This window comes from Doryrhamphus excisus, linkage group LG22 (assembly GCF_037039965.1).
Source record: "Doryrhamphus excisus strain RoL-2023G ecotype Guam linkage group LG22, RoL_Dexc_Guam_v1.1, whole genome shotgun sequence".
In the NCBI taxonomy this organism is placed as follows: Eukaryota; Metazoa; Chordata; class Actinopteri; order Syngnathiformes; family Syngnathidae; genus Doryrhamphus; species Doryrhamphus excisus.
The window spans coordinates 8,520,078-8,543,889 of record NC_136378.1 but is presented as its reverse complement, the minus strand read 5'-3'; the positions used below and the strand labels follow the sequence as shown (position 1 = coordinate 8,543,889).

The window sequence follows — 23,812 nt, the reverse complement described above, 5'->3', positions numbered from 1 at the left end:
CATCACCTGGCACACATTATGTTATTCATACACAATTATACATACATGCGCCCATTTAAGCTCGTGCACTCACACTCATGCAGTCTTAGCATATTGAAAGCGGCTTTATCCACGTCCATGCAGTCATGCTTAAACAGATGATGCCTCGCAAATGCACAAATATGCGCTGATAACAGCAAGACGTAAAAGTCAACAGACACCCAGCCCAATACACCCCACCCAATGTGACCCCAAGGGTAGATTCCTGCATGGATTGCTGAGGTGCGGCTCTGAAGCAACTTAAATGGAGTTTTGTGAGCCAAACTGAAGCATGCTATTAAAAAAGGAGCTGGTGTAAATTAAACAGACCGTTTCGGTCAGAAGCAGGGAGTCCATGGATAAAAAGAGGTGCAGAATCTGGAAGGTCTAGAAAGCTTTCTGTGCGGGTTATTGTGTGGAGCTGCTCTATAGGAGTCCACAACTTGGATTACTTGGGTATAAACGATTGCACACTAAAAACACTTTTTATCTCTTTTAGTCCCATACATCACCAACTTTGAATCACTTTTTTCAGCACTTTTGTGGGTTTCCAAAGTACTCAATTTAATATGTATATATATATATATATATATATATAGTATCTGTTAAACCTGCTATTAAAAGAGGAGCTGGAGTAAATTAAACAGACCGTTTCGGTCAGAAGCAGGGAGTCCATGGGAAAAAAGAGGTGCAGAATCTGGAAGGTCTAGAAAGCTTTCTGTGCAGGGTTATTGTGTGGAGCTGCTCTATAGGACTCCACAACTTGGATTACTTGGGTATAAACGATTGCACACTAAAAACACTTTTTATCTCTTTTAGTCCCATACATCACCAACGTTGAATCACTTTTTTCAGCACTTTTGTGGGTTTCCAAAGTACTCAATTTAATATATATATATATATCTGTTAAACCTGCTATTAAAAGAGGAGCTGGAGTAAATTAAACAGACCGTTTCGGTCGGAAGCAGGGAGTCCATGGATAAAAAAAAGGTGCAGAATCTGGAAGGTCTAGAAAGCTTTCTATGCGGGTTATTGTGTGTAGCTGCTCTATAGGAGTCCACAACTTGGATTACTTGGGTATAAAGGTGACTACATCTGTGTTATTTCATGTCAAGAGTGCTCTAGTAATATTTAAACCTATTCTATGCTGTTTCTATGGTGTAACTACAAAAATATTGTATTCTATAGTATAGAACGATGTCGAGCAGCTTAAATCAATCTTTGCTTAAGGATTTCAATACCAAAAAAGAACACGGCGAACGGCTGCTTCCAGTCACCTTTATTTTTCACACTTCCACCACCAGAGCGCAGCACACACACCGATTCCCGCACTTCCTGGTTCACAGGTCATGCTCAACCCGCCCCACATAGCTGGCCAAACACATGCCTGCAACAGAAGAACCAACTGCGTTCGTGGTTTCTCTCGTGTGTATAGATTCTATACAGGCATGTGCAGCCGTTCGCCGTGTTCTTTTTTGGTATTGAAATCCTTAAGCAAAGATTGATTTAAGCTGCTTTTGTATCGATATAAGCAGACCAAATTGGCTGGCGGGAGATGAAAAGGGCATCGTAGTAACCGGATTATCATAATAACCGGGTATCGTACTAACGGAACTAATTATATCATAAAAGACTAGAAATTTCCCGGGAAATGAAAATAGTATCGTAATAAGTAGTAATTCATTATAACCGATATCGATATAACGAGACTTTACTGTATTTTGTAATTCAGAAAGCTATTGTTAGTACCGAACCCAATGTAGGATTCTACCCAAGGGGTAAATGAATGGGAGAACATACTTACAGTATTCCCTGTTTCCACCAATTGCATGATATATCATGTATTGGAATACATACTTCCAGTATTTTTTTTTAAATCAACACCACAAAAACTTTTTATCTCTTTTAGTCCCATCCATCACCAACTTTGAATCACTTTTTTCAGCACTTTTGTGGATTTCCAAAGTACTCAATTTAATATATATATATATTTTAAACCTAATGTTATGTAAAGGACCCCTTGCTGTGGGGAAAGAACAGTCGGAGGTATGGGGTGGTGCGGGGGATAAAGGGCTGGGAGTCCTTGGAAAGGCAAGGTCAGCACAGTGGCGGGTGAGGATGGGAATGGGAATGGGTTTCACAAGTAAATGCTAGTGACAGGAGAGAGATCAGTGTGCCCAGTCTTATTTACACATATTCAAGCTCATTGCACTGGTGCGCAATGTTCCATTCCAAATGAAATCAAAACAAAAGTCAACAGAAAATAACATAAAATGTAGCTGTAGCTACCCCCCCCAAAAAATGCACTACGACTTCCCTGTAAGAAGGAATTAAAGCAGCGGCGTGCTACTTTTTCATGTCCTTTTCAAATGCTGCTGCAGCTTATCTTTTCTCTACCTGAGCTCATCATCATTAACAAACAATAGGACTGCTCAGGAGAACGGGCATCGTCATTACAGCCGCACGCAATTAGAGTGCAAGTGGGAAAGCAATGGTTTGTTTGTTCTGTGCTGACTGCATCCCCTCAACTTCGATCTGTCAAGCGTTTTACCGCCGGACTGTATTTTTTTCTTCGATAGATTCTCAATAAATCTTTTGCATATTCTCCAATAATTTTATAATAATGTGTAGTCAGTCACCAGAATAATGCGTCTTCATGCATGTTCAACACAGAACAAATGGAGAGCAATTGAAGGGAAATAATAACAAGGAAGAATAACACAACTTCTCATCCTTCCATCAATACTTATTTAGCTTTTCCCAGCTTGATAAAAACCACTGCGTTATCATCTTCAAGTCATTCTTCGGCCAGTCGATCCCAAGTGTCATTGAACATTTACTTGATGAGGACAGACAGGTCTACTTACGTATGTAACGGATGGAGTCAACCATTATAATTCATACCATTATTGTGATGTCACTGCTACGACAGGCCACTGAAGTATGGAAAATCAAAATGCTTTGACACCCACACGGATACAGTTGAAACACTCCCCCCCCCGTCACGCGGGTCGACTGTTTCAACGTGTAGTGAGTGGATGGAAAGCAACACAAAAAAGATGTGGTTCTACCCGCCCAGGACAAAATGTATCACTCATTGGCAATCGACACCATGACCTTGAGTGGCAGAATACGTGAAACATTTCAAACTATTTGGAAAGTGTACCATAATAGTAGTGACCACAATCGTTCGGTTTTCCACTGAGGAGTCGTTGGTGACCTGCGGGTCCATAATATTTACAAATCGTGTGAACTCGTTCCAGTACCCGATCTGCAAAGAGAGAGCGGCGGTTAGTGGTGCGATGGGAGACAAAACACATATCAACGATATCTAACCAAAAAAAAAAAAAAAAACAACAAAAAAAAGAAAAACACAGACTTCTCGAGTGTTGCTGACAAAAGAGTGATTCACAATCCCTTTGCATTACAAGGTTCCAGTTACACAATTCCGATTGTTTGCTCTCAAGTGGCGCTGGAGTCAGCTATCCTCAGATCGAAACCGGGGCTCTTCTAAATGTGGATACAAATCTGATATCATCACGTCTGGCAATAACAGACAGATCAAATCGACTTTGCGACGGCGAGTCTGATGTCATGGAAATGCGGCGAGCGATGATATAAACGCGTGCACAATCAAAACGAATAAGACGGTGAACAAAATTACATAGATCGGTAAATCTCAACTACAGTAAAAGAATAGTCGATTACATATAGTCTAGAGGGGACGGCACGGCGGTCGAGTGGTTAGCGTGCAGACCTCACAGCTAAAAGACCAGGGTTCAATTCCACCCTCGGCCATCTCTCCGGGTACTCCGATTTCCTCCCACATTCCAAAAACATGCTAGGTTAATTGGCGACTCCAAATTGTCCATAGGTATGAATGTGAGTGTGAATGGTTGTTTGTCTATATGTGCCCTGTGATTGGCTGGCGACCAGTTCGGGGATAGGCTCCAGCACCCTTGCGAAATTAATGAATATAGTCTAGAGGTGCAGAGATCATTAAATTAGGAAATTATTACACATAACGGTCAGTGGAATCATACTTTTTTATGTATTTATTATTTTAGCAATATCAATAACACCATTTTCAATCAATGTGTTTATAAGTTTAATCTGACCCCTGGAGGACCTCATTAAAAACGTAAGTGGCCCCTATTAGTAAAAAGTAGCCCACCCCTGGTTCAAGGCATAATGACCTCTTTGAAACAACACAGCATTTCCCAGACGGCTACAGCATAAAACATAATACAAACAAATGAGAATATTTATCACAAAAGTGCGAGTGTTGCATTTACTGTATAGTCATCCTCTCAATATCTGAACACGAATTATCATCTAGATAACCATACTGTTTATTTTTAAATTATTTGGTTTTGCTCCCCTGCAGTAGATGAGAATATAACAGACAACTTCAGTCCCTCCCACCTTCAGCCTCCCAGGTTTTGTGGTAAATTATTGATATTCAGGCCCGTGAACCGCATACATGCTTAATAATTTAGCATATAATTCCACTGGCTCCACGGTTTCTTGTGCATGGTGCCCCGCCATGGCAGTTACTCTGCATTCTGCTGTACAGATGCTTAACTCAAACCAATGTCAAGTGTTTGTTTGCCCATCTGAAATAATGGCTGCTTTGGCTGGCGATGAAACGCCTTGCATATGTTGCTGCCAATATTCTAACTGTTGCTGGCTCCCATTTTCTTATTCACATCTGGGCAGCATGCCCCCCCCCCCCCCCCCCCCCACGTGTAGATCTTTGAATATTTGGGACAAGCAGGTGTTAAGGCGGGGGGTTCACACAGGGAGTGGAGGTGCTACAATGCAGCAAAGTTTGTTGCGACTGTGAGAAAGCTCTAAATGTTTATACTGTCTTTTCTGCATGGTAATGGTAATGGTTTTATTTCATTTGAACATGCATCAGATTACAATTGAATGCATCACATAATCAGTTCACAGTTCCACATGTCCAAAAGGAGTAGGAAGAAGCAAAGCTTATTAAATCCTACCCCTCCATCTGGTACTTTTACAATCTGTAACTGTTACATTTGTTCACTTCCTGCTTTCCATAATACAGTTTTTTTTTTTTTTTTAATTATGCACCTTGTACCAAAGTACGAGGTGATATGTCTATATAATGACATAATGGGTACCACTTTTACAATCAGTAACTGTTACATTTGTTCACTTCCTGCTTTCCCAATATAGTTTGTTTAAAAAAAAATTATAATTAAAAAATAATAATTTTTAATTTTTTTACATTTTTTAATGTATAATTAATTAATTTAATAATGTATAATTTAATTAATAATGCACCTCGTACCAAAGTGCAAGGTAATATGACCATACAATGACATAATGGGTACCATAGTAAGTGTCAATACAGTGATATATATAGCACATCATGACTGGTTCAAGACTCTTCATCCTTGTATTTAACATCAACTGCTTGTATTGTTTCTTGAATTGGCTCATCGTTGTGCATTGTTTGATTTCCTTACTCAATCCATTCCATAGTTTGATTCCACATACTGAAATGCTATGGCTTTTTAACGTAGTCCTAGCATATAAGTGTTTCAAATGTAGTTCTTCCCTGAGATCATATTTCTCCTCTCTTGTAGAGAAGTATTGGATGACATTTTTAGGTAATTGGTTATTTTTAGCCTTATGCATTATTTTAGCTGTTTGGAAATTAACTATATCAGCAAGTTGAAGTATTTGTGATTTTAGAAATAAGGAGTTAGTATGTTCTCTGTAGGCGTCATTATGAATTATCCTTACTGGCCTTTTTTGCAGTACATTTAGCGAGTGAATATTGCTTTTATAGTTATTAGCCCATATTTCCACACAATAAGTAAGATATGGTAGAACCAGAGAGCATGGCTGTGGAATGAGACTCGTGTCATGGAGCACTGCTCTAGAGGCAAAGTCCTGATTTCACCCTGAGTGGCTGGGACAGATATGGGCCCCATACATCACTGCTGACAGTCACAGCTTGGAAGCCTCCTCCTTTAACTGCCACTGGGGTGACTCTGGCTCCCGTTCCTGACAAACTGCTGCCCAGCTTGTCTCATATCCCCTCGGTGCCTCACACTCACCCTGTGACCTCCTTCCCCCCCACCCTCGCCCTATCCCTGCTTTTGGCTGTGGGGGAGGTAGCGTAATGCTAATTGAAGTGTGAGTCTTATAAGCCTCGAAGGCAGACGCTGTAATCACGTGTCATATCAGACTCGATCACACTCCTATCTAACTAACGAGAAAATCACAGCTGTCTCTTGGAACTGAGTGAGGTTATGAAATAAAGCCAGAGGTCATTATGTGTTGTAATGTGAATGTACCACTGGGAATTACAGTACATTTTGAAGAGGAGCCAGAGAACTTCTTGGATCTCTTTTACAGTAATTGGTTATTTGAATGGTAATTACTGCCAGGAGAGGGCCAGAAATCATACCTGCACGATCCCAAGGCATGGGAATACTCTTACATCTTTCATGATGGGACACTTTTAGCAGTCCGATCACAGGCTGTGTGTGATTTGTGTGCCTTCTAATACTCCGCGGATCTCAGCAGACCTGCTACCTAATTGAGGTAGACAACGGCAGCCTGCTGTTCCCCCCTTACAACCCCCGCTAGCCCTCAGCCATTCAATAAACGGGGGTAGCGGCTTATTTGGAAATGTCACACAGTCATTCATGGGAACGTTTCAGCATGCTCAAACATGTGGTCAACATTTGGCGAGTGTAATCTAAAAGTTGCACGTCGGCCAATTTCTCCCAGCAAACAAGCCTTTATGTCTGCAGCAATTATTAACAATGGATTCTTTGATTAATTGGCTGTTGATGCAAAGGAGGCAAACAGAGTGCACTAATTAGCTACGGCCAGCAGAGGCGCTGTTCAGTCTCAACTAGTTTGTGGCTTGAAGAAGGAAACCATCAGTTAGGACAGGGGTGGGCAAACTTTTTGACTCGCGGGCCGCATTGATATGACAAAATTTACGGGGGGGGGGGGGGGGGGGGGGCAGACTATATATTTTACACGTAACAGTCCACCTGGTATTATTGTATCTGTAAAATTGTCATGCAATCTGCTATGATTATTTATTATTTTATATTTATATTTAAATATTTTAAAAATAATAAAATAATATAATAATTACAATAAAATTAAAATAATAATTATTATATTATTATTATGTAAAATATGCAAATATAACAATACTATTATATATAATTAATATAATAATTAGCATTAATATAATAATTATAATAATCATAATAGTTCTAATAATAATAATAATAATAATCTAATAGTCTAATTATAATCTAATAATAATAATAATAATATTTATTATTATTATTATGTGCTTGTGTCCCTTTTTTCAGGAGCACTTTGTAAACAACAGACCATGTCAAAAAACAAAATTGATAAAACCATCAAAAGGTTGGCTCAGGCCATGATGCCAGGTTGTATGTTGAGTTTAAATGAAATACTTTGGAAAGATTGGGCGGGCCGTATTCAAACACTTGGCGGGCCGGATGTGGCCCCCGGGCCGTAGTTTGCCCACCACTGAGTTAGGACGTACTTGAACATAAAAGTGTTTTCTGTTTACTCTCTCACTTCATTTTGTCTGTAAACATGACTGAAATTTACTTTAAAAAATTTTTTTCTTCCTTTTTCTCAAGCTGCTGTGCTAACCTCTTTGAAACCTGTACTTCTAGGCAGCATTGGTGTCCTGAATTCAGAATAGCCAAAGAGATTATACTTACGCACTTTATTCTCGAAATAAAGACACCATCCATTCATTTTCGATACTGCTTATCGCAGGGGTATGCTGGAGCCTATTCCAGTTGATTTCGGGCAAGAGGGGGGTACACTGAGGGCTGGTTGCCAGCAGGGCGCATATAGACAACCATTCACGCTTACATTTATAGCTATTGATGTATGTTTGAGTCGGCAATTAACCTAACATGTATGTTTTTTAGGATGTGGGAGTAAACCGGAGTACCCGGAGTACCCGGAATACCCAGGAAGAACATACAAACTCTACACAAAGATGCCCACTTTGTGACCTTTAATCAACATTTTATGTTAAAATTAAAATTGAAATAATCTCATATAGGGCAGGCTGCACGGCGGATGAGTGGTTAGCACGCAAGCCTCACAGCTAGAGTTCAATTCCACCCTCCGCCATCTCTGTGTGGAGTTTGCATGTTCTCCTTGTGCATGTGTGGGTTTTCTCCGGGTACTCCGGTTTCCTCCCACATTCCAAAAACATGCTAAGTTAATTAGCGACTCCAAATTGTCCATAGGTATGAATGTGAGTGTGAATGGTTGTTTGTCTATATGTGCCCTGTGATTGGTTGACCAAGTGTCTGAAGGGTTAAGCGATGTTTGGGAACCACTGCAATAGCATAAGGGAATAGGTAAAATTAACATAACGAGCCAATGTGTACAATAAGCAAGTTGCCGGTAAGCAAATTCACTGTAATCCCTCGTTGAGAGCAGGGAATTGATTCCAGACGTGTCCGTGATGAGTCTCCATTAAGTACGATTCCATATTATTAAACTTAATACTTTATAGTTACAGTCTAGAAAAGCTGTTGATAACGTTCTAACATTTTTTTTTACCATTATTAGAGCCCTCTAAACATGAAATAACACCCCTATAGTCAACTTTACAGACATATTACCCAATATATTAGATATAATCTGAGAAAAATAAGGCTGCAAGTGGTTAGCGTGCAGGCCACACAGCTAGGAGACCCGAGTTCGATTCCACTCTTCTTTGTGTGGAGTTTGCATGTTCTCCCCGTGCATGCGTGGGTTTTCTCCGGGTACTCCGGTTTCCTCCCACATTCCAAAAAACATGCTACGTTAATTAGCGACTCCAAATTGTCCATAGGTATGAATGTGAGTGTGAATGGTTGTTTGACTATATGTGCCCTGTGATTGGCCGGCCACCAGTCCAGGGTGTACCCTGATTCTTGCTGGAAGACAGCTGGGATAGGCTCCAGCACCCCCCGTAACCGTTGTGAGGTTAAGCAGTAGAAAATGAATGAAATAACTAATATAGGGCGCTATCACTTTAAGTAATCAGTACTAGTAAAACCATGCTAATTTTCCTCATAGAAGATAATACAAGTGTGAAGTCACGTGTCACTGTTCTTACCTTCCTCGGCCCGCCTATTTTCATCTCGTACACATCTATGGTGTAGTTGGTCCGGCGGCCGTAGTTGTCAAACTGGATGTTGCCAGTCATCCCCTGCACTTGAACCTGTCATGGGACAAACACACAAAGTGGCGAAATATACAGTCGACCATTTTGCATATACATACATAGCTGGTATTGAGGTGCTTGTGTCTTGGTGCTACTGGAGTGTAGACATAGTCTGTTAATCAAATGATGAACTGGATTCATTTTAATAAAAGATGTAGTTTTATGGTAATGAGGGTCTGGATTTGAGTGAGCTCTGCGCAAAGATATCTGGAGGCAGCGGGAGCAGAACAGCTCCACACTCGCTTCCCTTCTCTCTGTCACTTTCCATCTTTATCTCGCTCTCGCTCACTATCTCTGCTTCGCTTCTTCCAGTCTTTTTCTCCACTTATTCGCTTGCCTCACTCTCACTCTATTCCCCCTCTCCTTCTCTTCTTGTCGTTTCTCCCCTACCGTTTTGAGAGCTCTCTCGATATCAATGCCTTGGCTCCAAGGTACAGCGGGATTGGCAAGGCAGTCTCCAGCACTGCCACGACGGGAGACGTCTACACGTTGGCGACGCAGGTACCTGAAGGCCTCCGCTATCACCAAAATAGCATCATGGGTCAGCGCTGAAGTGTACTGTAAATGAAGCAAAAAAAAAACAACACAAAACTGAATGATTCTGTTTGTATTTAATCTCTGGATGGCCTTTTCACACAACTGAAATAGCAGCATGGAAAACAGCTGTGGTGATCATTTTGACTCCGAAGGTGGAAAAGCAATTCTTTGGACTCTGCTTCCCAGTGCTTCTTTCAGGCGGATTCAAACTAAGGGAACTGGCACTTGATGGAAGAAAGAGGAATCAGAGCAGCGTGATACAGCTGGCCTCTTTGGCATTACTTACTCATCTCTCCATTCAGGATTTGGTGACAACTTTTCCAACTTTTTGGTGACCTGAGATACAACAGTACTTTCAGATTGAGCTCCCGGGAGGTCGTAAACTTGGAATTCAAACACATAGATCAGGGAAGTTGTATAAATCTTTGAGAATGTCAAATTATCATAATCAATTATGATGCTGCATCCTTGACTTTTTCATATCAAAGCGACATTACCTGAGTACATATTATATACACATCATATACTATATCGTATAGAGAAGAGGAGAAATATGATCTCAGGGAAGAACTAAATTTGAAACACTTATATGCTAGGACTACGTTAAAAAGCCATAGCATTTCAGTATGTGGAATCAAACTATGGAATGGATTGATATCACCTTGTACTTTGGTACGAGGTGCATTATTAAAAAAAAACCTTAAACTGTATTATCGAAAGCAGGAAGTGAACAAATGTAACTGATTGTAAAAGTACCAGATGGAGGGGTAGGATTTAATAAGCTTTGCTTCTTCCTACTCCTTTTGGACATGTGGAACTGTGAACTGATTATGTGATGCATTCAATTGCAATCTGATGCATGTTCAAATGAAGTAAAACCATTACCATTACCATTACCATATACTCCCATTCCTTGTTCTTTGTGTATTTGGTAAAAAAAAACTCACTTAAGTACTTCAATTTTGTTTGAAGTTGTATGAAAAGTTCTGATTAGTTTTTGATCATGGAAATTAACATGGAAATTAATTTATTTGATCACAAAACGGGTGATGGTGACATTTTTTTTAGCACACAAAAGTACGCAAAAGTACACAACGATTGTTCATAAATCTCTCTAACTGTAGATATATTGAGTATTCACAATCTATGATTATTCCACTCCCAGGTGTGGCATACCAAGGTGCTAATAGACAGCATTATTACTGCATAGGTGGGCCTTAGGTTGGCCACAATAAAAGGCTACTCCAGATGTGCAGATGTGCTGTACAACATCTCAATTATAAATTCCATGACATACATTAGTGAAATCCCTAATACATTTTGTAGTGGCCTTTTATTGTGGCCAACCTAAGGCACACCTGTGAAATAATAATCATGCTGTCCAATCGTGTTCCTCTCCAGTGTCACGTGACAGAACTGCAAGATTGCTGTTTTGACTCAGAAATCTTCCAATCCTTTCAAATCTTCTTGAGCAAAACCCGAAGTCCCCAGTTGCTCATGATGCTGATTGAGATATATTAAAAAAGGGTTCGAGTTCCCTGAAGTTATGAGTACTATATAAATGGAGCACATTCATCCAAGCAATTCAATTAGGCAGATTTGATCAGAACTTTTTTTTGTGGACATAATCTCTTTCAAAACTTTTAGTGCATAATTTGCATGAGCCTGCTGCATCCATATGGGATTTTATCTCCCATGCACTTCCCCTTTAACTCCGCCTGACCTTTTCACCAGTGATGGCTTGGCCAACTTGCTTTTTTTGGACCGCTGCAGCATGACCAAATCTAATTAAATGCCATTCAAAATCAATTTCTTTCTTGATCATTGTTTAATTAGATGTAAATTGGAGCTAAGATATAACCTTGCCTTGCACTGCGTATCGATATATTGATTGTCGGGGAGGGATGCAAAGTTGGAGGAAGTAAAGAGTGGGAGGAAGACAGAATGACAAAGGCAAACAGCGGATGAGAGACGAGAGGGGGGAAGCGATGGAGATAACTTCAGAGGGAACGATCGTCTTACTTTGCATGCACAGTGAAAGGCCTTGCAATCAAAGTACCTTCAGAGGAGCGTTCCGGGCTTCTGGGAATTCTCTTTCATCTAGCCGCTCCCAGCGCTGCATAAACTGCTGCACAATGGGGTTCTCGGGGTTGACTATCTGAAACCCTGAAATGTTGGCTCCTCCGGCGAAGACTTTGTCCAAACTCACATTAGAAAATCCCTGAGACGAGACAGAGGGGAAATGGGGTTAGAGAAAACTTGTGTAACTTGCATTTCTTTGAGGTTTTTTTTTTTTAATAAGGCCTGAGGTGAAACACTACGAAAATATTAGCTGTATTTTGTCATTAAGCAACATGCATTTTATTAAGAACCTCATGCTGCAGGCTGAGTGAAAGCAACATGTGTTTGCTATTACACTGAAGCAAATGTTCCTCTTTAAACTCTGTGGTGCAACCTAAAGTCAGATAAACAGCCTTCCAATAAACACTTAACTTAATGGATTTTGTCAGACGTTGAATATTTTTAATAGAATTTATTTGCTTAATTTGCTTCTAATGCTCTTCGCATCTGATTTGTTGTCCCGTTGGCTATAACATCCATGTACTGTTTCGTAGTCCAAATGATGGGTTTGTAAATGCAGAATTGAATACTGCATGGGGAAAAAAGTAGTGTGAGATCATTCAGACATGTTCTCTTCCCTGAGCGAGTGGGCTGCAGGCAAATGGCTGTCCTCCACAGGCAATTGACAGTGTTTACTGCTAGTTTCTATTGCCTACAGGGCTTTTACTTCTATTGCACATTCACATTTATGAGGACTTGCGCAATGTTGTCTTACGGTCAGATTGCTATTGATACGCCACTGCAAACCGAGCTGGCCTCTTAATGTAAAAGTCTAATTAGTTTTGTGTGGATCATGGTTCTATTTCCTGGAGCGTCTCAATTACTACTTACAAGGTTAGACAGAATGTAGTGGTAGCCGCGGCTGTTCTTCCCCAGGGCCACCACCTATGGGAAAGGAAACATCAGTACAGTCAGCCATACATAAAGCTTGATATAAGCGACACAAATATATGTAAATTAAGTCGCATTAAGTGCACAATATGCCACTCAAGTTGAATGTTGCCTATGGAAGAACAAAACACAAGTAGCAGGAAGTATTAATTGAGGGGGTTCCGATAACGAACGAGAATCATGCAAATCAGCCTCAAATATTCGGCTCATTGTACAGGAGTCACTGTCGGACAGAAAGAAGAAATAAAAGGGGAGAAAAAAAATGACATTTTTAAAGCAATTTACAGTGAGACAGTGAGATGTACCGTGGATGTTGCTCTGCTTTGAAAATATCACACCTTTGCAGCATAAAAGCGTGTTTCAACCCACGCAGCCTGTCTGAAAATAGTAAGTGCTGTTCTAAGCCCTTCCATCACCATGCTACCAATCATGCTGCTTTTTTCCTACATTTTCCCTCCTACAGTTGATTGTTTTGTTGATCAGTCCAACGGTGAAACTTCATGTGGCCTTGACACTATTTGCATAACATGCTGGGAAAGGTACGGTCTCGTGTGAGCTGTAATTCTGGAACATGCAATTTACTGTGCATGACTGGTGGAAAACATGACAGCTACTGTTTTATTCTGCAAACACAGCAATACAAGTTTACAGCAACAACTTCTATCTTTGTTTTTAACAGCACAACAATAGAAACAAATAAGAATACAAAGTTGCATATTGCTGTGTAGAAATAATTTGTACAAGGGTATTTTTGTCCATTTATGAGATGATAGTACTTTTGTACCTGAAAGAGGGCCTTCTGGCTTGCAAGATCACCCCGGACTGGTCGCCAGCCAATCACAGGGCACATATAGACAAACAACCATTCACACTCACATTCATACCTATGGATAATTTGGAGTCGCTAATTAAACTAGCATGTTTTTGGAATGTGGGAGGAAACCGGAGTACACGGAGAAAACCCACGCATGCACAGGGAGAACATGCAAACTCCACACAGAGAAGAGTGGAATCAAACTCATGTCACCTAACTGTGTGGCCTGCATGCTAACCACTTGGTTGCCGTGCAGCCTTATTTTTCTCAGATTATATCTAATATATTGGGTAATATGTTTGTAAATTTGACTATAGGGGTGTTATTTCATGTCCAGAGAGCTCTAATAATGGTAAAAAATATTTTAGAAAGTTATCAACAGCTTTTGTAGACTGTAACTATAAAATATTGAGTTTCATAATATAGAATCCTACTTCGTGGAGATTCACTCATCACGGACGCGTCCGGAATCAATTCCCTGCCATTAATGAGGGATTTATTTTGAAATATAGAGGCCCTTAGTGTCCTAAAGAACAGGATTCTTGATATTTCTATGTCTGGAGCGAACGGAACCATTCTACTCAAATTTTCAAGCATGAATGTGTGGACCTTTAATGCATGTGCCTATAAACAATAACAATAAGGATTGTTTTTGGAATGCGAGAGGAAACCGGAAACCCACGCATGCACGGGAAGAACATGCATACTCCACACAAAAAACAAACAAAAAAAAATTTTTTTTTTTGTGATTAAAATGAACAAAGCATTATTAGAGCCCTGTAGACATGACAAAACACGACTATAGTCACATTTATACTTTTTTTATTTACAACATATTGCGCAACTGCAGTGTCTTGAGACACATGCTAAGTCGCAAACTAGAGAGCTAGCGACCTAAACGGTAGCCTTCAAGTTATTTCCTTTAAACTTAAATAGCCAAAAACTTACCACTTCCACACGGATAGGGAGGTTAACTATTAACAGTTATTTAACCTTTAACATGAACATTAATCAAACGTAATAATTTTTTCTGGGTACATGATACCATACAGCATCCATATCAAAAACTTACCACTTCCACACGGATAGGGAGGTTAACTATTAACAGTTATTTAACCTTTAACATGAACATTAATCAAACGTAATAATTTTTTCTGGGTACATGATACCATACAGCATCCATATCAAACTTGCGCAGGCCGCACTGACATTAAACTTTCATATCAAGGCGAGGGGCCTCAAAGTAGTGTGCTGCGGGCCACATTTGGCCCGCGGGACGCGTGTTTAAGACCCCCACATTATTGTGTTTATCAGATCATCACTTAATCAATTGCACCATAACATTATCCTAACAATCCTTATCTACTAAAGCATTTACAGTATTTTCCCTTAGCTATGCTGCATTTGATTGTAATTTTGGTCAATTTTAAAGTTGTCACGTGCCCTCATAAACTTAACAAACCTCTAAAGGTTTACCTCTAAAATCCTCGACAAAACATGTCCACCCAGGACTTAATGTTTAGTTTTCGCACTGCACCGGTGAGTACATTGTTCACTGTCAAGCCGTTAAAAGGGCTCAGTGTTCTGCAACAACTGCAAACTGAGCGCCGCAGGATGTCATACAGAGGTGGCTATCAAAATCCATCAATGTGCATCTAATGCCTCTTTGACAGTGACGCAAACCCCCGTTTCACTGTAAATGTTCACTTCTTTACGCTGTTATCCTGGATTTTCTCGACCTTTGCTGCGTGCTAACCTTGACTTTTGGCCCGAAGCCTCATCACACCTGCCCCGGAGCTGGGCGGCCAGAGAAAGGCCCAGCCTTTACCCTCTGCCTGCAGCTTTTCGTCAGGCTGGCATTGGTGGCACGTGACAACCTTGGCATGGAACACATCCTGTCATCTCCTTTAATGAAAGACACTGCTGACTGCCTTATCTGTAAAAACCCTCAGACACAGCAGGGAACGACAACTATCTGTTAATGGAGTCAATGAGAAAATGATTCTCTTCTATGTGCGTTCATTTAAGCATTGACTTCCTATCATTATCACAAAGAAAAAAAAACCCAAGTACATCCAATTGCCATCCCCTCTTTAGCAAACCAAATGCAATTTTGCTCCTATTTGCCTTTAAAGATGGCATTTTCTTCCCCAAAAGCTCATTTAAATCCAGTTCATTGTATCACCATTCTCCCTGAATTGATTCCTGTTGCTTTTAATCTCCCACAAATACGAACACAAGCCTGCTAACCAATTATTTCTATCCCGGTGACACAAGAGAGAAGCAAAAGTGTTTAGTTTATCCACTCTCTCTATAATAGAATTCCTCTTTTTCATAACTTCTTGAAAATCGATCGGCTCGCTGCCTCTAACGGCGCGTCTTGTTTTAGAGCCTGGAGTTTTTTTTCTTAAAAGCCTGATGAGGACAGACAACAACTACGACGACCTTGACTTCACTCTGGTGCAGTCTGCCAAACCAGACAGGGAGTCCTAAATGTAGAACTACAGCCTGACGTTCTCCCTCTGCTTTGACCTTCTCGCTGTAACACAACAAGAAGCTCTAAATCCAGGGGTCTCAAACACGCGGCCCGCGGGCCAAATGTGGTCCGCAGGACACTAGTTTGAGGCCCCCGCCTTGATATGAAAGTTTAATGTTAGTGCGACCCAGAAAAAATTATTACGTTTGATTAATGTTCATGTTAAAGGTTAAAGGTTAAATAACTGTTAATAGTTATCCTCCCTATCGGTGTGGAAGTGGTAAGTTTTTGGCTATTTAAGTTAAAGGAAATAACTTGAAGGCTACCGTTTAGGTCGCTAGCTCTCTAGTTTGCGAGTTAGCATGTGTCTCAAGACCCTGCAGTTGCGCAATATGTTGTAAATAAAAAAGTATAAATGTGACTATAGTCGTGTTTTGTCATGTCTACAGGGCTCTAATAATGCTTTGTTCATTTTAATCTGAAAAAAAAAATTTGTCTACCCACCAACTATATGTGGTTTCTTAAGTTTTTATTATTTGCCGTTTTATTATTATTATTATATTTATTTATTACTGATTGATTGATTTTCTTTATTCTTGATTTATTTATTTTTCATCTTATTTTGTGCAGAAAAATAAAAATTAAGATATTTGAGAACAGTGGAATGTTTTATCAGAGCTTTTCTTGTAGAAAATCGTAACCAAAGCAAAGTTTATTCATATTTCTGTTTTTAATAAATGCATTTTTTTTTGAAAACCTGATGCAGCCCAGTCTCGCCCAGACCCTAGCTCCAGTGGCCCCCAATTAAATTGAGTTTGAGACCCCTGCTCTAATCACCTTTTGTAAACATCATACAATTATTTAAGCCACCCATGTGCTACAATAGTAAATTATATTACAATCCTAATGATATCTTTGATTGGATCTGGAATCCGTGACTTTGAAAATATACTTTATTAGAAGGTATTATACCACAATTGTACAGCCCCATCGTAGTTACAGTTGTGGTGATATAATAATACATGAGTAATAATCACATCCTCAAACGTTTATCTGCGAAATGATGAAACATGATTCATCAATTTAAAAGGGTGATTGCTTTCTGTCTTCTTTCAGCACTAATTTGTAAACCTTCATCATGAGCTCAGCCATAATTGCTTTTCAATGTTTCTTTTGTTCTTAATGCATTAAAGTCGCTGTTCCTCTTCGGCTCCAAACTCCAATTCATTCAATCAAAAAAAATATGAGAACACCACAAACGGCTAGCAGATGTTAGAAATTGTGGTTTCAAAAGAAAAGATTGAACACATAAATGTCTATATTTGTCACAATTAATATTATTAATATTAATGATTTCTCGTGCAGAAAACAAATGCTTCATGCGTATTATGCTAAATGAAAATGAACTGGATAATTTTTCCAGTTTTAATATATTTCCATGTGCATGCATGTCTGTTTTCCTCGTCTATTGCCTCCAAACAACCTGATGAGAGTTCACTCTGTGCATTGGTTTCAGCACCATGGCACATTTGGTCCATAGAACAATGGCCTGAACAGAGTAAGCCCTTTATGTCAGTCATACAGTCTCTTTGTTTCGGTGGGTGGAGGCGGGGCCTCTAGCATACACACAGAGTGCAGAGCAGTGCAAATTAAATGATAATATATAATATATTATATAATATATAGATAATATATTGTATCGATAATATATTTTTTAAAGTAATGTTGAAATCTTGAACCAGTGTCATGTACTGTCTCGTCCCATTCACAGTGTGTCTCATGGCACCTCTACTACACAATAATCACTCAATGTTTTTCAAAAAGATATGAATTAATAAAGTTGTTTTGTGGTTAACTATAACTTATTATTACTCAATAAAAACACTTTTTTGTCTAAATTAAGCATTTCCAAGCATAAAACTAAAGATAAACAAAAATACAAATACAAGGCATTCAGAAGATGCATGTAGTATTCTACACCGGTATTCTATACTGATAGTACTTGATAGTATGCTTACTCTACTTACTTATCAAAATGTGACCGTGCAAAATACACATTTTTGACCCGGAATTATGATAAAATGTATTAAATTAATTAATTATGTGTTGATGGCAGGGAATTGATTCCGTGATGAGTGAATCTCCATGAAGTAGGATTCCATATTATTAAACTTAATATTTTATAGTTACAGTCTAGAAAAACTGTTAACGTTCTAAAAATGTTTTGTTACCATTTTTAGAGCCCTCTAAACATGAAATAACACCCCTATAGTCAACTTTACAGACATATTACCCAATATATTAGATATAATCTGAGAAAAATAAGGCTGCACGGCGACCAACAGGTTAGCGTGCAGGTCACACAGCTAGGGGACCCGAGTTCGATTCCACTCTTCTCCATGTGGAGTTTGCATGTTCTCCCAGTGCATGCGTGGGTTTTCCCCGGGTACTCCGGTTTCCTCTCACATTCCAAAAACATGCTAGTTTAATTGTTGACTCCAAATTGTCCATAGGTATGAATGTGAGTGTGAATGGTTGTTTGTCTATATGTGCCCTGTGATTGGCTGGCGACCGACTTGTGTATGTTTCAGTTGAGTTTTAGCTTAAGTGCGGCCACAACAACAGTCCTATGTGGACGACTGTATCATAGTTACCGACTATTGTAGACCACACGTGACTTCTGCTTTCCAATTCCTGGCACAGACCTTGTCTGTTGTGGCAAATGACCCACAACAGACGCAACTGCTATTATATATAGAATTAGATTGGATCAGGGCGTTATCATCATAGAAAAAAGTGACCCCCCCGTGACTTGAGAAGCGGAGAATGGTTTGCAGCACTCTGACAATTTATGTATGTGTCAAGGACGCAGTGTTGCGACAGCTGAGAAGCCCAGCAACTTTTTGCTTATTGCATGAAACAAAATTGCTACGATCGTTTTCACCGAACAGCAAGTAGGACACCTTGCAGTTTCAAAAAGCCTCACATTAAGAGCTCATGCACATGAGGGCGTCTCATTATTTTCATAGCCCCCGAGGTATCAAGTCTCGGATTGTTCTCATATCTCAGCAATGACAGACAATTTGCTGAATATGAATCAGGTGTTTGGAACATGTTTAGCAGTTGGTGTACGACCAACACATATTGTATGTCATCACGGCATGATATCACGAGAGGATTGTATGTCCTCTACAGAGAGGAGCATATCACACTACTACCAATGGCTGTTAGCTCAAGAGCATCCCATCGACGGTGCTTCCACTGGCAGATACTGAACAAGTGGGCTGAAGCTCTTAGAGCTCCAATCCAGCCTCTGTTAAGTGGAAAACTGCTAGATCACTGTAGCAAAGTGGAGACAATGACCCCATTCACATACAGTAAGACACAGTTGAACCTCTGAGGTCGAACACAATCTATTCTGCTACTCTGAATTCATAGTAATGGTTTTATTTCATTTGAACATGCATCAGATTACAATTGAATGCATCACATAATCAGTTCACAGTTCCACATGTCCAAAAGGAGTAGGAAGAAGCAGAGCTTATTAAATCCTACCCCTCCATCTGGTACTTTTACAATCAGTAACTGTTACATTTGTTCACTTCCTGCTTTCTATAATACAGTTAATTTTTTTTTTTAATAATGCACCTCGTACTGAAGTACAAGGTGATTATGACCATACAATGACATACATGATACATTTGTTCACTTCCTGCTTTCCTAATATAGTTTAAGTATTTTTTTTAATTATTTAAAAAAAATAATAATTTTTTTTATTTTAATTTTTTTTTATTAAAAAAATAATAATAATTTTTTGTCGCGTACCAAAGTACGAGGTGATATGACCATCCAATAACATAATGGGTACCATAGTAAGTGTCAATATAGTGATATATATAGCACATCATGACTGGTTCAAGACTCTTCATCCTTGTATTTAGCAAACATCAACTTGTTTCTTGAATTGGCTCATCGTTGTGCATTGTTTGATTTCCTTACTCAATCCATTCCATAGTTTGATTCCACATACTGAAATGCTATGGCTTTTTAACGTAGTCCTAGCATATAAGTGTTTCAAATGTAGTTCTTCCCTGAGATCATATTTCTCCTCTCTTGTAGAGAAGTATTGAATGACATTTTTAGGTAATTGGTTATTTTTAGCCTTATGCATTATTTTAGCTGTTTGAAGATGAACTATATCAGCAAGTTGAAGTATTTGTGATTTTAGAAATAAGGAGTTAGTATGTTCTCTGTAGGCGGCATTATGAATTATCCTTACTGACCTTTTTTGCAGTACATTTAGCGAGTAAAGATTGTTTTTACAGTTATTAGCCCATATTTCCACACAATAAGTAAGATATGGTACAGTAAACCTCGGATATATCGGACTCGGATATATCGGAAATTCGCTCACAACGGACAGATGAAAAGGAACCAATTTTTCTGTAATGCATTTCCAATAAAACTTCATTGCATATATTGGATTTTTTATAACGAATTTCGCCAATTTCGGACAAAATCTCCAGTCCCGTTCCAATGCATTTCCATTAAATTTCCCTCGCATATATCGGATGGCCGCATTGTGGCGCTCCGATTCACCGAATCGTGACAGGCCGCTATAAGACGTCATTTGCAGCGTTTGCAGCGTTGCCTGCGCGTCCAGGTACATTGGAAACATCGTCAAGGAAGTGCCTTTTTATAACGGATAAAATCCGATTTACGCATATACCGGATATAAATCCGATATATGCGTAAAACTGACATTTTCCGGTATACGCATATAACGGATTTCGCTTATATCGGACAAAACCAGTGGGAACAATTGAATCCAATATATCCGAGGTTTACTGTAATTGGTTATTTTTAGCCTTATGCATTATTTTAGCTGTTTGAAGATGAACTATATCAGCAAGTTGAAGTATTTGTGATGTTCTCTGTAGGCGGCATTATGAATTATCCTTACTATCCCTCATTTATTGCGTTTAATAGGTTCCAGAAAAAACAGTGATAAGTGAATTTTCGTGAAGTAGGATTCAATGTTTATAAATGGAATATTTTTACTGACCGTCTAAAAGTAGTTTTGACGTTATTCGAGCGGCGTAGACATGAAATAACATGCTTATAGCCACATGTGTACTTGTACAGTAGACATAATAAGCAGTACTCATTGGAAAAGTTCCTAATTTTTGTAGTATCTTTTACAAAGTTTTGTGGAAATTGGTCATATATTCTTTTTTTTGTAGAGTCCAACCTCATCTCTATATTTACTTTTGTAGTAACTCAGAGACCTGGTGAGTATTTATATTGTTGGTGTTGATTCAGCCAAGATAATTTTTTTCCCTTTCATGAATTAAATTCAAATACAACGCTAAATATTTCAGACTGTATGAATTACCTTTGTGTTTTCTGAAAACGGGACAGCAACCCGTCTATGTGGAAAAAGCAATATGACCACACTTCATTCCTCCACAGGCATGAGAAGGATGTTCGAACAAATCCCCAGATGCGTCTCTCTTTTTTTATTCATTTTTTTTGTTTTTCCATAAAACCTTCTCACTTTCTGTATGAAAATGCAGCTTTGGCAGAGTGTGCTCGTTCCCTTCTAGTCTTTGAACAGCTTGTGCGCCCTGGGCCTGTCCCAGACGCTTCATTTTAATTTATTTATTTATTTGTCTCTCCCTCGCCTGCATTTCTTTACACTAGCGATGAGCAGGCTGTTGCCTCTGAGCAAACTCCAGCAAAGAAATCCCAGGAGGGAAGTGTGCCAGGAAGGCACATAATGGCAGATAGGAGGCTATATACAGTATGTGCTCTATCATAGACACATTGGATTAGTCATGAGTTTATATATGGCAAAAAAGATGCCGATTCATTTTGAAAAATCTGCATTTCGACCAGTAGTAGCAAGACAGCAGATGCTCGAGCATTTGTGCAATCAAAGAAAAGTGTTGTGACTCGGGGGAAAATATGGTCAGTTATTTATCTGCAGTGCGGTGTATTGATGGAAAAGTCCAACTGGTAATAAATACAGAGTGGTTGTTACACAATACAATGATAATAGCCCCGCTAGTGTCCTCCTCAGCGTCGGAAAACTCATTTTGAGACTGTTCTCAAAGACAAAATAGTGCCTGATGCAGCAGTATGCAAATATGACTATATCAGTGTACCGCTATGTCGTTCCGAGCTATAAATAAAGCTAATAAAAGTTTGTCTGCTTAGGGCTGAGCATGCGGGGGCTCATCCATTTGGTGTGCCTACACTGGAAAAATTGTTGTCATTGCTGGTAATCATGTAAATATCAATATTTACTTGTTACAAATCTAAAAGAATGCCCCCTCTGTACTCTGCCAAAATGGTAAACATTCATTTGGGTACACTGGTGCAACAAAATAAGCAATTATTTGAGGGAACAACAACATTAATGTAGTAATACTTTGATTATTGTGGTATGGATTTGTACTGCATCATGCTGAGAGTTACTTTGAATATTTTGCAATGAAGAGGGTAAAATATTGTATGATTTTCTACTAACCATGTATTTATACAATGTATTTTTTTTATATATATAACCTGTTTCCTCATTGAACAGTTGAACAGTTGAACTTAGGTCAGTTTTATTAAGCTGTTCTATATATAAACAATATTTCCCATTAAAAATAATATACAGTTTCCGAGACTTTCAAAATACAATTCTAACATTTTTAGAGCCCTCTAGACAGGAAATGACACCCCTTTAGTCACTTTAGACACTTTATATTTAACAAATATAATTGACATAATTGCGGCTGCACGGTGTGTAAGTGGTGGCCACACAGCAAGGAGATCCGGGTTCGATTCCCCACTCGGGTATCTCTTTGTGTGCAGAAAACCGGTACTCCAGTTTCCTCCCATATTCCAAAAACATGCTAGGTTAATTGGCCACTCCAAATTTTCCATAGGTATGAATGTGAGTGTGAATGGTTGTTTGTCTATATGTGCTCTGTGATTGGCTGGCGACCAGTCCAGGGTGTACCCCGCCTCTCGCCCGCAGTCAGCTGGGATAGGCTCCAGCACCCCCCGCGACCCTCGTGAGGAAAAAGCGGTAGAAAATGAATGAATGAATTGACATAATTGAGACTGCACGGTGTATAAGTGGTGGCCACACAGCAAGGAGATCCGGGTTTGATTCCCCACTCTGGCATCTCTTTGTGTGCAGAAAACCGGTACTCCAGTTTGCTCCCATATTCCAAAAACATGCTAGGTTAATTAGCGACTCCAAATTTTCCATAGGTATGAATGTGAGTGTGAATGGTTGTTTGCCTATATGTGCCCTGTGATTGGCTGGCGACCAGTCCGGGGCCTGAAGACAGCTGGGATAGGCTCCAGCATGCCTGCGGTACAGAAAATGGATGCACGCACGGATGGATAAACATAATGATGGCATAAATAAGACATAATACTACCTTGTTGATACTTTTTTACTTTTGATTCTATGCGATACTTCCTGTGTGTAACATTACTGACACTTAGTGACCGGTGACTTTACGATACTCACAAAATGCTACGCAAAACAATTCAAATTTGCCTAAATATGCTAAGCATTGCCTGTACAATGCATTGCCTGGTAAAGGCTATTTCTAGTCTAACTGATCTCTGCGGGACAAAGTACTTCAAAATTAAATCAAATTGGAAGTCAACCAGC

General features: G+C 39.4%; 1 protein-coding gene across 6 annotated transcripts in view; it reads right to left on the bottom strand.

Moving 5' to 3' along the window:
• LOC131110555 (glutamate receptor 3-like) overlaps nt 1-23,812 on the bottom strand; it is a 117,606-nt gene that overhangs the window by 29,119 nt on the left and 64,675 nt on the right. For all 6 annotated transcript variants that reach the window (XR_013625247.1, XM_078788068.1, XM_078788070.1 and 3 more), the window contains exons 5-9: nt 12,782-12,835; nt 11,889-12,050; nt 9,683-9,850; nt 9,185-9,289; nt 3,185-3,289 (exon numbers count right to left, since the gene is read on the bottom strand). Coding sequence is in view for 5 of the 6 variants with exons in the window: in XM_078788068.1 (XP_078644194.1) it covers nt 3,185-3,289; nt 9,185-9,289; nt 9,683-9,850; nt 11,889-12,050; nt 12,782-12,835 (594 nt within the window). In the remaining variant the exon portion in view is untranslated. The remainder of the gene's footprint in view (nt 1-3,184; nt 3,290-9,184; nt 9,290-9,682; nt 9,851-11,888; nt 12,051-12,781; nt 12,836-23,812) is intronic.